Genomic DNA, 16,875 nt, shown 5'->3' with positions numbered 1-16,875 from the left:
ATGGCTTCAAAATAAGAGGACTTCCTTTTAAGGCAGAGATAAGGAGATGTTCTTTACTCCCAAAGGGTCATTGATATGTGAAAGAAGGTAGGCTGGGTCATTGAATTTATTCAAGGTAGAGTTAAGGCAGATTAAGTTTTGGTAAAGGAGTGAAGGGTGATAAGGGACAGACAGGGAAGTGGTGTTGAGACCACAACCAGATCAACCATGATCTTATTGAATGGTGTAGCAGCTTGAAGGGCCAAAAGATCCATATCTACCCTGTGGTGTGGTGTTTAAAATAAGCTCAGTAGTTCTGGTGGGGTTTCACCAAGAATATGGACCATTAAAGAAAATATATTCCTCTTTGTATTCTAGCATCTCAAGGGCAACTAGGAATGGACATAAATGCTGGCCAGCATTTATTTTAAAAAAAACCCTTGAGCTACAACTCAAAATTCCACTTTTTTGATTTTGATTACTTTCGCACCAGTATGCTAGCTTTGGTAATCTGTATGCTAGCTTTGGTAATCTGTAGACATCGACTCTTAAACCTCTTGGTTTCTGCACAGCTCCTAGTTTCTCACTTCTAAGAAAATATTAAGGTGCAGCATCAAAATGAGTTGGAGAAAGTTATATAGAGATATATTTGTTTTGCTGCCTCTTCTCCCTCCCAGGTGCATCAGCGAGTGGCGGAATGTAGCCGGACTTTGGACCTGTTCACAGATATCAATAACGGGAAGCTCATCACAAATGTCCTTCTTGGCAACTTGGATCTCTCCATTATGAAGGTGAGTACGTTGGGAGCAAGTTGCCTCTCCCTCAACCAAATCCTGAGCATGGTGCTGCCACTATATTCCCAAACAACAGAGACACACTTTTCCACAGGTAGGGGTTACATTGGAAGGGTAAATTGGGAGTGTCGCCATGGGGTGGGGAACATGGGGGAAAAAAAGTTTTCATTAGCATCTTTCATGACCTCAGGGTGTCACAACATATTTTATAACCAATAAAGCACCGACTGGAAACTCATTGGATCTAAACATCAATGGTGTGGCAATCAGACTCAGAATGAATGGTGATCAGGGATTAGGCTGTTGGGGTGGGATACAGGGGCTGCAGAATAGTCTGGGCTCCAGACAATTGGGTGCAAGCTGGGCATGGTTGTCATGGTTCCAAGCAGTACGGTGAGGAGTGGATTTTCACAATAACTTCATTGCAGTGTTAATGTAAGCCTACTTGTAACTAATAAATAAACTTTAACTTTGACCGGGGGGGAATCGTGGTGGGGGTTGGGGTTCTGGACTATCTGGGGGCAGGGGCGGTGCATAATGGTTGGTGACCTAGGCAGTCAGGTCAGGTGGTGTTGAGGGGGAGTGGGGTGGGGGTGGGGTGGATGTGAACATGGTGGTCAGGGGCCCAGGCAGTCAGGTGGGAAAGGGGAAGTGGTGATTGGTGGTCTGTGCAGTTGAATCAGCAAGTTGAGGTCCAAACAGTCGAGAGAGGGAGGCAGTAGTGAAGAGTTGTGACCAGGCATTCAGCATGGGGAGCAGTCATTTTGGGTTGGGCCTGGTAGGTGGAGTTGGGAAGTTCCATAGGGAGGAGGTTGTTGGGATTCCCCAGCCCATTTTTAGGGTGCTCTTCTGTTGCTCTGAGCCCTGGAGCTGAGAAGTTACAGCCCTAAGTGTTATGATGGAATGTACTGCTAAAAGGGTTGGTGAAAATAGATTTAATAACTTTTAAGTGGTAATTGGGTAAATAAATAATTTCTTAAATACTTGAAGAAATAATGATTGCAAGGTTGTGGGGAAAGAATAAGGACACTTATTAATTGAATAAGTCTACAAATGGGCCAGCATGATGGGCTGAATGGCTTCCAATGCTTCATCGTTACATCTGTAATTCTAAAATAGCAGTGTCCATTGTTACAGCACTGTTATTTCTCCAGCAAGAGGGGCACCATTGACATTAGGAGGAGGCAGTAGCTGACAAATTGATTTGGATTTATCAGGGAAGTGGACCCAAGGTTAGCAAATGGCTTTTAATGCAACTGTTCACAGTATGATTCTGGCAACCCATGGCAGCCGGAACCATCCTGGCTGAGACTGGCTACCGTGGATTACGGGGGATATTGAAGACTTGGTCAGGAAGAAGAGGGAGGCGTATGTTAGGTCAAAACAAATGGGTACGGAGTGTGCGCTGGAGGAATATAGAGAGAGTAGGAGGGAGCTAAAAAGGGGAATTAGAAGGGCGAAGAGAGGGCATGAGATGGCTTTGGCCGGTAGGATTAAGGATAATCCTAAGGCATTTTATTCCTATATTAGAGGCAAGAGAGTAGTTAGAGGGAAAATTGGTCCTCTTAGGGACAAGAGTGGAGAGTTGTGTATTGAGTCGGAGGGAATGGGGGAGCTCCTGAATGAATACTTTGCGTCGGTATTCACGAAGGAGAGGGGTTCGGAATCGTGCGGTCTCTTGGAGGGAGCGGAGGTGCAGTTGCAGGATATAGTTATTACGAGAGAGGAAGTGCTAGGGCTTTTAGGTAGCGTAAGGACGGATAAAGCTCCGGGGCCTGATGGTATTTATCCCAGGCTGCTTAGGGAGGCGAAAGATGAAATTGCTGGGCCTCTGGCGCACATCTTTGTCTCTTCTTTGGACACAGGTGAGGTCCCAGAAGACTGGAGGGTAGCAAATGTGGTCCCGTTGTTCAAAAAAGGTAGTAGGGATAACCCTGGGAATTATAGGCCGGTGAGTTTGACGTCGGTGGTAGGGAAGTTAATGGAAAAAATACTTAGGGGTAGGATGTATGAGCATTTGGAGCGTTGCGATCTGATTAGGGATACGCAACATGGCTTTGTTAGAGGGAGGTCTTGCCTTACAAATCTGGTGGAATTCTTTGAGGAGGTGACAAAAACGGTTGACGATGGGAGAGCCGTTGATGTCATCTATATGGATTTCAGTAAGGCGTTTGACAAAGTCCCTCACGGTAGGCTGGTAGAAAAGGTTAAGGCGCATGGGATACGAGGCCAGGTAGCTAGGTGGATTGAGAACTGGTTGGGAAATAGGAGACAGAGGGTAGTTGTGGAGGGTACCTTGTCGGGCTGGAGGCCAGTGACCAGTGGTGTGCCGCAGGGCTCGGTACTGGGACCTCTCCTCTTTGTAGTCTACATAAATGACTTAGAAGAGGGAGTAGGTGGTGTGATCAGCAAGTTTGCTGATGACACCAAGATGGCAGGGTTGGCGGGTACAGAACTGGATTGTCAGGTGATACAACAGGATATAGATAGGTTGGTGCAGTGGGCAGATAGGTGGCAGATGGCATTTAATCCTGACAAATGCGAGGTGATGCATTTTGGAAGGAATAATGCAGAGAGGAGCTATGTGATAAAAGGTAGGCCGATTAGGAGTATAGACGTACAGAGAGACCTGGGAGTGCAGGTTCACAAATCCATGAAGGTTGCGTCACAAGTGGAGAACGTTGTTAGGAAGGCTTATGGGATGTTAGCCTTTATAGGAAGGGGCTTAGAGTATAAAAGCTGCCGTCTAATGCTTCAGTTATACAGAACGTTGGTTAGACCGCATTTGGAGTACTGCGTCCAGTTCTGGTCACCTTATTACCGGAAGGACGTGGAGTCTCTGGAAAGGGTGCAGAGGAGGTTTACCAGGATGTTGCCTGGCATGGGGGGACTGGGTTACGAGGAGAGACTGAAGAGACTGGGGCTATTCTCCTTGGAAAGACGGAGATTGAGAGGGGACATGATAGAGGTATATAAGATACTGAAGGGAATAGATAGAGTTAATAGTGAGAGACTGCTCCCTAGACTGGGTACGAACACAAGAGGTCATCACTTAAGGGTGAGGGGGGGGAGGTATAATTTGGAGGTAAGAGGAAGGTTCTTTACGCAGAGAGTTGTGGGGGTCTGGAATGCGCTACCGAGTAGGGTGGTGGAGGCAGGAACGTTGGACTCGTTTAAGATGCAGTTAGATAGGCACATGAGTGAAACGAGAATGGAGGGATATGGTAGGGGCTATTAAATAGGGTTAAACCTCGGGAGACACCGGAAGGGCAGGCTGTATGATTAATATTTTTTGTCTTTATTCCACAGGTGGAGGTCCACCTCGTGTCAAGCGAGGGGCATGCACACGGCGGGTCGTGCGTGGGCTGCTCTTGGAAGTCTAGGAGTGGCCTAGTACTTCATGTCGGTGTGTGTGCTTGATCCTGGACCGATAGACGGGCTCCACAACAGCTCAGTGACTAGCACTGCTAGCTGTGCAGATACATGGATTTGGGCCTGTGTCTGTGGGAGTTTGCGCATTCTCCCTGTGGTTGCGTGGGTTTCCTCCGGGCGCTCCGGTTTCCTCCCACACCCCAAAGATGTGCTCTTAGGCTAATTGGTTTCCACCAAATTGACACTATTTCTTCCCTGAATCTGACTGAGTAGGGTCCCATTCGTAGACATGCAGGGTAGAATAGGTGTAGGGCGATGCGGCGGCGCGGGCTCGTTGGGCCGAAGGGCCTGTTTCCCGTGCTGGGTTGTTCTTTGTACCCCAGAGTTAGTGGGTTGGGAGTACATTGTCTAGCCATGGGTGGGAGCCGATCAGATAGAATGAAATCTAAGGTGGTGGCCTTCATTCCCACAGGGCTGCATCGACCTGCAGAGAGTTGCAGTGATGGGTCACTCGTTTGGGGGCTCCACTGCGATTCTGGCAGTCACTAAGGACCTGCGGTTCAGGTGGGTACAATACTTTGATCTTAGTCATCATGTTAGAGGAAATATAACCGAGGAAAGTTTTCAGCAGGAATACTCAATCCTGATAATGCAGTAACACAATGAGGCACATTGGCGTAATGCCGTGGGATGATTCTAATGCAAATCTGTGATTCCACAATCAAGAGAGACTGATTTCTGTATTGTCATTAGTCTCGCAAGATGTAGAATCTGAGAATGAAGATGTAAAGATGAGCGGCACAGTGGTTATTACTTCTGCCTCACAGTGCCGGGAACCTGGGTTCAATTCCGGCCTTGGGTGATTGCGTGTGGAGTGTGCACATTCTCCCCATCTCTGTGTGGGTTTCCTCCGGGTGCTCCGGTTTCCTCCCACACTCCAAGGATGTGCAGGTTAGGTGGATTGTCTCTGCTAAATTGCCCCTTAGTGTCCCAAGATGTGTAGGTTTGAGGGATTAGCAGGTAATCATATGTAGGGATATGGGAGTAGGGCCTGGGTGGGATTGTGGTCGGTGCAGATTGGATGGGCCAAAGGGCCTCTTTCTGCACTGTAGGGGTTCTAGAGTACTATGGTTCTATGGTAGTAGGGTAAATATGTGGGGTTACAGGGATTGGGCCTGGGTGAGATGCTCTTTTGGAGAGTTGGTGCAGACTCGATGGGTCAAGTGGCCTCCTTCCGCACTGTGGGGATTCTGTGATTAAATAAAACCTCAATTAGAGAACCATATGTCATATTAGACTTAAAATTCAATGGTAGCATACTTTGTGAGCCACTCCTCCTCTTACAAGGCATAAGTTAGGGACATGATGGTATATTGTTCACTTGCCTGTTCAGGTGTGTTGCAACCACACTAAGCTTGACACCATCCAGGAATAAGCATTTGCTTGATCACACCTTAAATGTCCACTCTGTCCGGTGTCAGAACATCGTGGCTGCAGATTGTACCATCAACAGAATGCACTGCAGCCACTCACCAAAGCTTTTTTGGTAGTACCTCCTAAAGCTGCAACCTTGTCCACCCACAAGGGCAGCAGGCGCATGAGAGCACCATCACCTCCAGATTCACCTCCCAACCGAACACCCATCCTGACTTGGATGCATATTGCCCGTTCCATCTTCATCACCGGAGAAATCCCACGTTGAGGTTGAGTTTGGGGAAGCCATTGAGGAGAGTGTTGGAGAAATTGGCCATTGTGGTGGAAAAAAAGCAGAGGATCCATCAAATCTGATTTATAAACCAGTGGATTCAGGATGAGTGAATGAGCTGCTTCTATAGCATCCCTCTAGAAGAGATGTTCATTCACAGCTAACCAATGGCAACATTGAGAAATCTACCCAGTGCTAATGTTTCATAATGTACCTGTCCTCCCTATGAGAATGTGTGTTGTTTGTTTTTCACCCATCGGCCTCGTTTGCTGATTTATATTCTTGCCCTGCAGGTGTGCAGTAGCCTTGGATAGCTGGATGTTCCCACTGAAGGATGACATTTATCCCAAGGTGCTGCGTCCTGTGCTCTTTGTGAATTCTGAGACATTTCAGACTGACGACAGCATCAATAAAATGAAGAGGCTGCACTCCACTGACAATGAGATCAAAATCATTACCATAAAGTAAGTGCAGAGAGGGGTGGTCAAATGGAAATGTGTGCTCGCGAATAAGTTTCGAGGCTTTTGAGAGAGTGCTGTGTAAGTTTGTTGGTATGTATTTGTTGTGAGGACACAAATACTTTTTTTTTTAAATTGCCTTTTTTTACCCCATTGGGATGATAACATAAGAATTAAGAGCAGGAGTAGGCCATTTGGCCCCTCAAGCCTGCTTCGCTATTCAATAAGATCACGGCTGATCTTTTCGTGGACTCAGCTCCACTTAGCCGCTCACTCACCACAACCCTTAATTTCTTTACTAAAAATGTATCTATCCTTGGCTTAAAAACATTCAATGAGGTAGCCTCAACAGCTTCACTGGGCAGGGAATTCCACAGATAAATGGAGATTACAGCATAATATAAGTTTTTAAAGTTAAGAATCAAGAATAAAGATACCATGTTAAACACAAGAGATTCAGAGCAGAGGGCATGTGAAACTTCTTCATACTGGGGGTGGGGGGGGTGTGTGTGTCTGTGCGCGCAGGTGGAGGGAGTGGGGGTTGCTGGCACTGGGAGAGCTGGTTCTATGGACAGCTCTTGGATGTGTCTGTCTGCCTGAAGTCATCCTGAGGATGAGAGCAGGTATGGATATTCTCTCGAGCAAAGCAGAGGCGATAGCATGGATGTCAGCATAAGCACAGGCTGGGAATTTGGACATCTCGAAGTGGTTTGTAATCCTAGCCCTTTTTGTTTTTGGAACTATTTCTGATCAGGCATACTCCTGGGGTGATTGCTCTGACTAAAGACTGAGAAAGACGAGTCTCACATTAACTTAAATGAGTGTGAGGAACGGATTGAATTCCCCTCCCGAAGAAAACGGACTATCAGAGAATTGTCTTTTTAATTTAATAGTTTCAGCTAGATTATAACAACCCAGATGTTGGAAGGGTCCAGGCATCTCTCCACTGAAGAGTTTTTGGAAGTGGGTTTCAAGTTTGGATATAGAGGACTGAATGAGACTGTGTAGTTCCTCAATCATATAAGAGTTTATTAAAGAACTGCACATGAGAGAGACGGGGTCCTGTAGGGCCACAGGGGTTGATGGGACTAGCTGAGGTTGTTGTCATGGAGTCGGAGACACTGAGTGAAGTGGCCAAATCCTCCATAGAGACTATCATAGAAACATAGAAACATAGAACATTACAGCGCAGAACAGGCCCTTCGGCCCACGATGTTGCGCCGACCAGTTACAAAAACAATGACCCACTAGCCTATACCAATCCCTTTTCGTCCATAAACCTATCCATAGATCTCTTAAACGCCCCCAAACTAGGCGCATTTACAACTGCAGCAGGCAGGGCATTCCAATCCCTCATCACCCGCTGAGTAAAGAACCTACCCCTGACATCCGTCCTGTAGCTACCCCCCCTTAATTTAAAGCCATGCCCCCTCGTGCTAGCTTTCTCCATCCGAGGAAAAAGGCTATCACTATCCACCCTATCTAAACCTCTAATCATCTTATATGTTTCAATAAGATCCCCTCTTAGCCGCCTTCTTTCCAACAAAAACAACCCTAAATCCCTCAGTCTCTCCTCATAGGACCTCCCCACCATACCGGGCAACATCTTAGTAAACCTCCTCTGCACCCTCTCCAAAGCCTCCACATCCTTCTTGTAATGTGGGGACCAGAACTGCACACAGTACTCCAAGTGCGGCCGCACCAGAGTAGTGTACAGTTGCAACATTACGCTGCGACTCCTAAATTCAATCCCCCTACCAATAAACGCCAAGACACCGTACGCCTTCTTAACAACCTTATCTACTTGATTCCCAACTTTCAGGGATCTATGTATACATACACCTAGATCCCTCTGTTCATCCACACTATTCAAAGTCCTCCTGTTAGCCCTATACTCGACACATCTGTTGCTCCTACCAAAGTGAATTACCTCACACTTCTCCGCATTAAATTCCATCCGCCACCTCTCGGCCCAGCTCTGCAACCTATCTAAGTCTCCCTGCAGACTATGACACCCTTCCTCACAATCTACCACACCTCCGACTTTGGTGTCATCAGCAAATTTACTAGTCCACCCAACTATACCCTCATCCAGATCATTAATAAAGATTACAAACAACAGTGGCCCCAAAACAGATCCCTGAGGCACACCACTCGTAACCGAACTCCATGATGAATATTTACCATCAACCACCACCCTCTGTCTCCTATCTGATAGCCAATTCCTGATCCAACTCCCTAGATTACCCTCAATCCCATACATCTGCATTTTCTGCAGAAGCCTACCATGGTGAACCTTATCGAACGCCTTACTAAAATCCATATATACCACGTCAACTGCCTTGCCCCCATCCACCTCTTTGGTCACCTTCTCAAAAAACTCAATAAGGTTAGTAAGGCACGACCTACCCGCTACAAAACCATGCTGACTATTTCTAATCAATTCATTACACTCCAAATAACTATAAATCCTATCCCTAATAATTTTTTCTAAAACCTTGCCCACAACAGAAGTAAGACTCACCGGTCTATAATTCCCGGCAAAGTCTCTGTTCCCCTTCTTAAACAATGGGACAACATTCGCTATCCTCCAATCCTCCGGGACTACACCAGAGACCAATGACGACCTGAAGATCAGAGCCAGAGGCTCTGCAATCACCTCTCTAGCCTCCCAGAGAATCCTAGGGTAGATCCCATCCGGACCAGGGGACTTATCTATTTTCAGCCCCTCAAGAATATCCAGCACATCCCCCTTATCAACCGTAATACTGTCTATTTTACACCCCTGCAACCCAGTGTCCTCCTCAGCTATATTCATGTCCCCCTGCGTGAACACCGAAGAGAAATATTGGTTCAATGCTTCTCCAATCTCCTCCGGTTCCACGCACAACTTCCCTCTGCTGTCTGTAACTGGCCCTAATCTTGCCCTGACCAACCTTCTGTTCCTGACATACCTATAGAACGCCTTAGGATTCTCCTTAATCCTATCAGCCAAAGTCTTCTCATGTCCTCTTTTAGCCCTTCTTAACTCCCTCTTCAACTCCCTCCTAGCCAATCTAAAGCTTTCTAGTGCACTACCTGAGCCCTCAAATCTCATCCAAACATAAGCCTCCTTTTTCTTTTTAACCATCGACTCAACTCTTTTAGTGCACCACGGTTCCCTAGATCTACCAGTTCCTCCATGCCTGACAGGGACATACCTATCAAGGACTTGCAGTAGCTGCTCCTTGAAAAAACTCCACATTTCGGACGTTCCCAGTCCCTGTAATCTCCTAGTCCAATCTATGCTTCCTAATTCACTCCTAATAGCCTCATAATTACCCTTACCCCAGCTAAAACTACTGACCCGAGGTTCATGCCTATCCCTTCCCATCACTAAGGTGAACGTAACCGAATTGTGGTCACTATCACCAAAATGCACACCAACTTCCAAGTCTAGCACCTGGTCTGGCTCATTTCCCAGCACCAAATCCAATATAGCCTCACCTCTAGTTGGCCTATCTACATACTGAGTCAAAAAACCTTCCTGCACGCTTTGTACAAACACTGACCCCTCTAACGAGCTAGAACTATAGCAATTCCAATCAATATTCGTAAAGTTAAAGTCCCCCATAACAATTACCCTATTACTTTCACTCCTAACCAGGATTGACTCCGCAATCCTTTCCTCAACCTCTCTAGAACTTTTAGGAGGTCTATAAAAGACTCCCAACAGGGTGACCTCTCCTCTCCTATTTCTAATCTCCGCCCATACTACCTCAACTGACAAGTCCTCATCAAACTTCCTCTCCGACACTGTGATACAGTCCTTGACTAGCAATGCTACCCCACCCCCCCTTCTACCTTCTTCTCTACTCCGACTAAAGCATTTGTACCCTGGAACCTGCAACAACCATTCCTGACCCTGCTCTATCCATGTCTCTGAAATGGCCACAACATCAAAGTCCCAGGTACTGATCCACGCTGCAAGTTCATCCACTTTATTGCGAATACTCCTCGCATTAAAGTACACGCATTTCAAACCCTGCTCCGCCCCACCCCCACTATGCCGTGCCTTGCATTCCCCAACTATGCCCCCCTCACTTTCACCCCCTCTACTCACGATCCCACCCCCCCTCCGAATCAGTTTAAACCTCCCTGCATAGCCTTTGCAAATTTACCCCCCAGGATATTGATTCCCCTCTGGTTCAGGTGTAGACCATCACTCTTATAGAGGTCCCACCTTCCCCAGAATGAACCCCAATTGCTCAAGTACCTGAACCCCTCCCTCCTGCACCATACCCTCAGCCACGAGTTCAAACTTTCCCTCTCTCTATTCCTCTCTAAACTATCCTGTGGCACAGGCAAGAGTCCGGATATAACTACTCTTCCAGACTTGGCCTTTAGTTTCCACCCCAACTCCATAAATCTTTGCTTAATATCCCCTTCCCTTAATCTCCCTATGTCATGTGTCCCCACATGAACTATAACTTGGGGTTGATCTCCCTCTCCCCTAAGAGTCCTGAATACCCTGTCCGATACATCCCGGACCCCAGCCCCTGGTAGGCAACACACCAGCCCTGAGTCCCTACCCTTACCTCCGACTCTCCTATCTGTCCCCATAACTGTGGAGTCCCCAATCACGAGGCCCAATCTCTTACCCCTAACCACCTGAGGTTTCCCAATAGGCTCACCCCCAGAGACCTGCTCCCTTTGGCTATTGGAGGCAGAGAGAGGAAGTTCCGCAGAGACAAATCTGAAGTAAGGATAAGACCACTTCACTTCATTCTTTCTCAAAATAGAGGAAGCTGTTAATTGAAGCCAGAGTCCATACGTGAACCCATAAATATAAATGCCCTTTTGTTGAATGAAATGGCAGTGCAGCCAGTTCCTGGATCATCAACATTGAGGGGGACCGATGATTTGGACTTGCAGCAGCAATGGAACTGACTGACCTTTCCAGCTGACCCCCTTCCTCTGTGTCTTTATCTTGTATGATACCTTATTTGACTGACTTTTAGAAATCCTACTAATCCTACATTAACTGGTTCCTCCCAAGATCAAGAAAATAAATTGCTGAAATAAATTTAAGTTTAGATTTCCCATTAACCCATTAAGTTGCTATTTACTCAACTTTGCTTTTTGCTCTGATCCATTGTGTTTCAATTGAATGCTGCGAATCTCTCTAGTAAGACTGTAACCATAGGGAATGTAAGTAAGCATGACATTCATGAGCTATCAATTCAGCTGAAAAAAAGTGGGCGTGCCATGGAAGTAATTGTCTCATTGAAGTATGCGCTGTTACTGAAAAGGTAACCTCTGATCTAGAGATCCAGGAGACCCATGTTCGAATCCTACCATGGCAGATGCTGAAATTTAAAAACTCAAACATTCTGGGATTTAAAAATCGAATGATGACCATGAAATCATTGACATTTGTTGAAAAATCCCAACTGGTTCTCTCAATACAGGGAAGGAAATCTGCCATCCTTACCTGGTCAGGTCTACATGTGACCCCAACCCACAAAAATGTGGTTGGTTCTTAAATGTCCTCTGAAATGGCCTAGCAAGCCACTCAGTTGTACTCAATTGCTTAAAAAAGGAATGAAACCAGATGGACCACCTGGCATCAACTTAGATAGCGGAAGCAACAATGGGAAACCCAGCCCTTTCGACCCTGCAAAGCCCTCCTACTAACAACTGGAGCTTGTGCCAAAATTGGGAGAGCTGTCTCACAGACTAATTAAGCAACAGCCTGACACAATCAAACCTTACAGATAATATTGCAGACACAAAGGACAGTGCATTGCAACAAAGGGACTTGCTCACAGCAAAGGGAAATTGGAAGGAACATTGCAAGCATTTCATTTGTACTTTATTGGCTGTGAAGTGCTTTGCACCATCTTATTGTGAAAGAAGCTATATGTAAATGTCTGTTTTTTTGCAGAGAAGGAAAGAGTGAGGGGGATTTTAGGATGTGGTAAGAATGTTGGGTTTGACATTAGTCAACAATTCAGAGACTTCTAGACCTCTTGACCTTTTCCTCCTGTTCACGAAAAATTCTTCTACTCTTAGTATTTGCTCTGTTGATGTTTTGTTTCAGAGGGTCAGTACATCAGAGCCAGACAGATTTTACGCTACTAACCGGCCAATTTCTCAGCATGGCATTCGAAACAAAGGGAACCATAGATCCTGTTGAGGGTCTTGACATCACCACTAAGGCCTCTCTGGCCTTCCTGCAGAGACATTCAGGTAAGACAGCCCTGAAAAACTATCACTTAGAATCTTACAGCACCGGAAAAGTCCATTCAGCCTCTTGTGCCTGTGCTGGCTCTTTAAGAGAGCTGTCCAATTAATCCACTCTCCTTGTTCTTTCCCTGTAGCCCTGCAATTTCTCTTCCGTTTGGGTATTTATCCTATTTTGTTTTGAAAACCATTGTTAAAATCGCTTTCACTATCCTTCTGGGCAGAGCATTCCAGATTATCATAACCCACTCCATAAAAATGTTCTCTTCTCCCGTCTGATTCTTTTGCCAGCTATCTTAAGCCCTCCTCTGATTATTGACCCTCCTGCCATTTAAGAACTTACTTTTGCTTGTTTACTCAATCAAAACCTCTCTTTGACTGCACCTTCTAAGCCTCTAACGAGTGTCGCCTGGAAGGATAAAGGCACGAGGTGCTGTGGGAGCACCATTAATTTCAGGTACATTCCAAGTCTCTCTCCATCCTCACTTGGACATGTATTAGCCGCCCATTCATCATTACTGGATCAAAATTCTGAAACCTCTTACCTGAAAACATCGTGGTTCACCAGCATCTTCCCAAGAACAACTGGCATGGGAGGTAAAGGCTGGCATTGTCAATAATGTTCACATCTTGAGAATTGATTCACCCTCACACCACACGGTTTAACAATGTCTTATGACTACCATGTCAGTATTGTTCCATGTGCGCTCAGTTGATCTCAGTCTTCTTGAAGTATTGCATTTGGCCACAGCACCTTTTAGATTGGGGAAGGGGCAGCTCAACACCACTGTGAGCCAAAGGGTTTTCGATGAAGCAGGGCAGGCAGCAAACAATCAAAGTCCATTAATCATAAAACTGCCTATTTCATTGCTAAATCATAGAATTTTGACAGTGCAGAAGGAAGCCATTCAGCCCATTGAGTCTCCACTGACATTAATCCCACCCAGGCCCTATCTCCATTACCCCATGTATTTACCCTGGTGGTCCCCCTAACAGTAAGGGACGATTTAGCATGGCAGTCAACCTAACTCGCACATCTTGGGAGAAAACTGGAGCACCTGGAGGAATCATGCAGACAAGGGGAGAATGTGCAAATTTCACACAGACAGTGACCCAAGGCTGGAATTGACCCGGGTCCTGGAGTCGTGAGGCAACTGTGCTAACCACTGTGCCACCATGCCACCCTCTATCTAAAAATAAGCTTTATAAATACAGCAAGCAGGACTCATGACACAACTACATCATAACCTTTGCTATTGCCACAAGATCATTTCCTCAGCAAATTCCAGTGAGTGGGAGATAGTTAAATAATACAAATGTGCATAAAATCAATCCCAGTCATTTGAGGCAATGCAATTTCCAGGTATGATTGACAGGGGAAATAACCATTGCAATTCTGCCCCAGGGATCATGGTGTCACTGCTTACAGCCAAAAAAGGATTTGCCAAACATTATCTGCTTCAGGTTCCAGTTCAGTGATCAGTAAACGGGCAGTAATCCAAACCAGGTAATTCAAGCCAAATTGTTGGAAATGCATGTCAGGATGAGCACTAGATGGGACAAAGCCAGCTGGTTGATTCCCCCAGTTGGTCTGGAGAATCTGTCTAAAAAATCTTAGGAACTTATTCCACCTTTTCTATCCACCTTTTTAGATCTACGAAAGGACTTCGACCAGTGGGATGCGCTTTTGGAAGGGAATGGAGAGCATGTGATTCTCATAACGTGAACCTTATCTTCAGGCTCAAATTGTCCTGATGCTTGATATGGAATCCAACTGGTTTTTAATGATGAAATAACGATGAAACTGTGCCCCAGTGACTGACTTTCCAAGGATCAAATACTCGAATCTTGTGTTGAGGATCCTAACCAACACATCATGCAGCATTAATATGACAGTGTTCAGCTTGTATCATAACCAATGCATATATTCCCCCGTAAAACATTCAAACAGAAATTCAGCACACGACAATCTGTAACTAGCGCCAAGTACTTATAAAAAGAAAAATTGCTTTTATTCCCTGAATAATGACTGAGGAGGAGTGTTCAGGATCGTATGGTGCAACCTACATTGGGGACTTACCACCCATTCTTTCCTCCACTTCCATTAAAGACTTAATGAATAGGTGCACGTCTCAGCATTTTACTGAGTGGCACAGATCATACAGTCCTGGGTTTATTTGCTCATCTGCGCTGAGTTAGCAAATCTCAGGGAAAGAGGACCAGAGAGAATTAGTTCCACTGAGTTAGGTGACAAAAGGGAACATTCTCTGCTGTGATGCCCTCCGTAGTGGATTGGTCTGCCTGCACTTAACTGAGCTCATTCACAATGCAAAGTCTCTTTGAGTTGAGTAAACAAATCATTCTCAAATACAAAGACTTCAAATCCCACCATGGTAGTTGGTGAAATTTGAATTGAATAAACGTCTGGAATTAAAAGTCTAATGATGACCATGAAGCCATTGCTAATTGTAAAAACCCACCTGCTTCACTAATGTTCTTTAGGGACCTGCTATCCTTACGTGGTCTGGCATATTTGTGACTAGATCTACAGAAACCTGGTTGACTTTTAAATCCCCTCTGTAATGGCTGAGCAAGCCACTCAGTTCAAGGACAATTAGCAATAAATGCAGGCCCAGCCAGTAATGCCAACATCCCATATATAAATTTAAAGAAAACATAATATTCACATGCTTTCATTGGACTGGAAACTGTAATTATGGAGACAATGCCTGATGAGTCCAGAGAAATAGAAATATTGAAAGATTGCAAAGCTTCTCAGTGGGCAATGGCAGCCAGTTCTGGTTTAGGGATTGTAGGGAGATATGACCCTTGGCAGTCTTATATTAAAATTTGAAGGTTTCTCACGTATAGTTGGGATTTCACAGGTCTATCCAGCTGTAACTCACATAGAGTTGTGCAGCACACTGTTAATATATTTAGTGGTGGGAAACCTATGGCCTGGGGTCCACATGCAGCCCATTTGGGTTCTTGGGTGCAGCCCTTGAGACATTATGTTGACTGTTGCCCACACGCAGGCTTGCTACATTTCCGCTGATTTCTGTCCATGTAGTTTGTTTCCTACTGGTATAAGTGAAGTGATAACGCATATAATGGAAGGGCAATTGAAATGAGGAGGTGTGTTGATTGCTCATAACGTCGATTGTGAGCACTCTGTATCCAAAATGTAAATATTTCTACTGCTTTTACCATTTGAAGTTGATAGTTTTATTAATATGTAAATCATTTAACATTTTCTAAAACTTGTTGTGAAATATTTGGTGTGTTATTAAATGTATTTAATCGTATCCATGGGGTCATGGTTATCGAAAAGCCTGATTTCAATCTTGCAGCCCACTGAGATGAAGGAGGACCGTTGATTCAGCCCACTCACAAGCCTAGCTGTGCATCATTGATATATTAGAATTGCAAAATGTTCCTAAGATTTAATTAATTGTAATCTTACAATGTTAAAATTTCTGAATTTCTTGTGGTTCACTGAGTCTCAATACAAGAACGTTTTGAAAGGAATGTTTAAAAAGTCTTACCCAAGCCCCATGCCACCTCTATTTCCGTTTCAGTATTTCAGGCTACTGTTAGAAACCCCAAGGTATATTGCAAGATTTAGTGAGAGGGAAGAACTGAAGAAGATCAATATTAGTAAAGAAATGGTGCTATTGATGGGATTGAAGGCAGATGAATCCCAGGGCCTGATGATCTACATCCCAGAGTATTTAAGGAAGTAGCTCTAGATGCATTAGTGGTCATCTTCCAGGATTCTGTAGACTCTGGAACAGTCCCTGCAGATTGGAGGATAGCAAATGTCACTCCAATATTCAAAAAGGGAGGTAAAGAGAAAACAGGGAATTATAGACCAGTAAGCTGAATATCAATAGTGGGGAACATTCTCAAATCCATTATCAAGGAATTTATAGCAAAGCAATTATAAAGCAGTGACGGGATCAGACAGCATGGATTTATGAAAGGGAAACCAAGCTTGACAAAACAGTTGGAATTCGCTGAAGGTGTAACTAGCAGTGTTGAAAGGGGGAACCAGTGGTATATTTCAGAAAGCGTTTTACGAAGTCCCTCATAAGAGATTATTGTGCAAGATTAAAGCACATGAGATTGGAGGAAGTGTATTGAGATGGATAGAAAACTGGTTGGCAGAGAGGAAGGAAAGAGTAGGAATTAATGGGTGCTTTTCAAATTGGCAGGCAGTAACTAGTGGGGTGCCACAGGGATCGGTGCTGAGATGCCACATATTCACAATACATATTAATGATTTAGATGAGGGAACAAAATGTAACGTCTCAAAGTTTGCAGGTAATATCAAGTTGGGAGG

General features: G+C 45.0%; 1 protein-coding gene across 1 annotated transcript in view; it reads left to right on the top strand.

Annotated features, from left to right (window-relative positions):
• The window catches only part of LOC145357913 (platelet-activating factor acetylhydrolase 2, cytoplasmic-like), a 41,753-nt gene extending 25,906 nt beyond the window's left edge, over positions 1 to 15,847 (top strand). The window contains exons 7-11 of the mRNA XM_080211483.1: positions 657 to 770; positions 4,618 to 4,709; positions 6,144 to 6,314; positions 12,391 to 12,539; positions 14,186 to 15,847. Of these exons, the coding sequence (XP_080067609.1) occupies positions 657 to 770; positions 4,618 to 4,709; positions 6,144 to 6,314; positions 12,391 to 12,539; positions 14,186 to 14,259 (600 nt within the window). The 3' untranslated portion in view covers positions 14,260 to 15,847. The remainder of the gene's footprint in view (positions 1 to 656; positions 771 to 4,617; positions 4,710 to 6,143; positions 6,315 to 12,390; positions 12,540 to 14,185) is intronic.
• The last annotated feature ends 1,028 nt before the right edge of the window (positions 15,848 to 16,875 follow it).

The sequence above is a fragment of the Carcharhinus amblyrhynchos genome, chromosome 24 (genome assembly GCF_965287045.1).
Source record: "Carcharhinus amblyrhynchos chromosome 24, sCarAmb.v2.hapA, whole genome shotgun sequence".
Classification (NCBI taxonomy): domain Eukaryota; kingdom Metazoa; phylum Chordata; class Chondrichthyes; order Carcharhiniformes; family Carcharhinidae; genus Carcharhinus; species Carcharhinus amblyrhynchos.
This window is presented reverse-complemented; position numbering and strand designations above follow the sequence as displayed.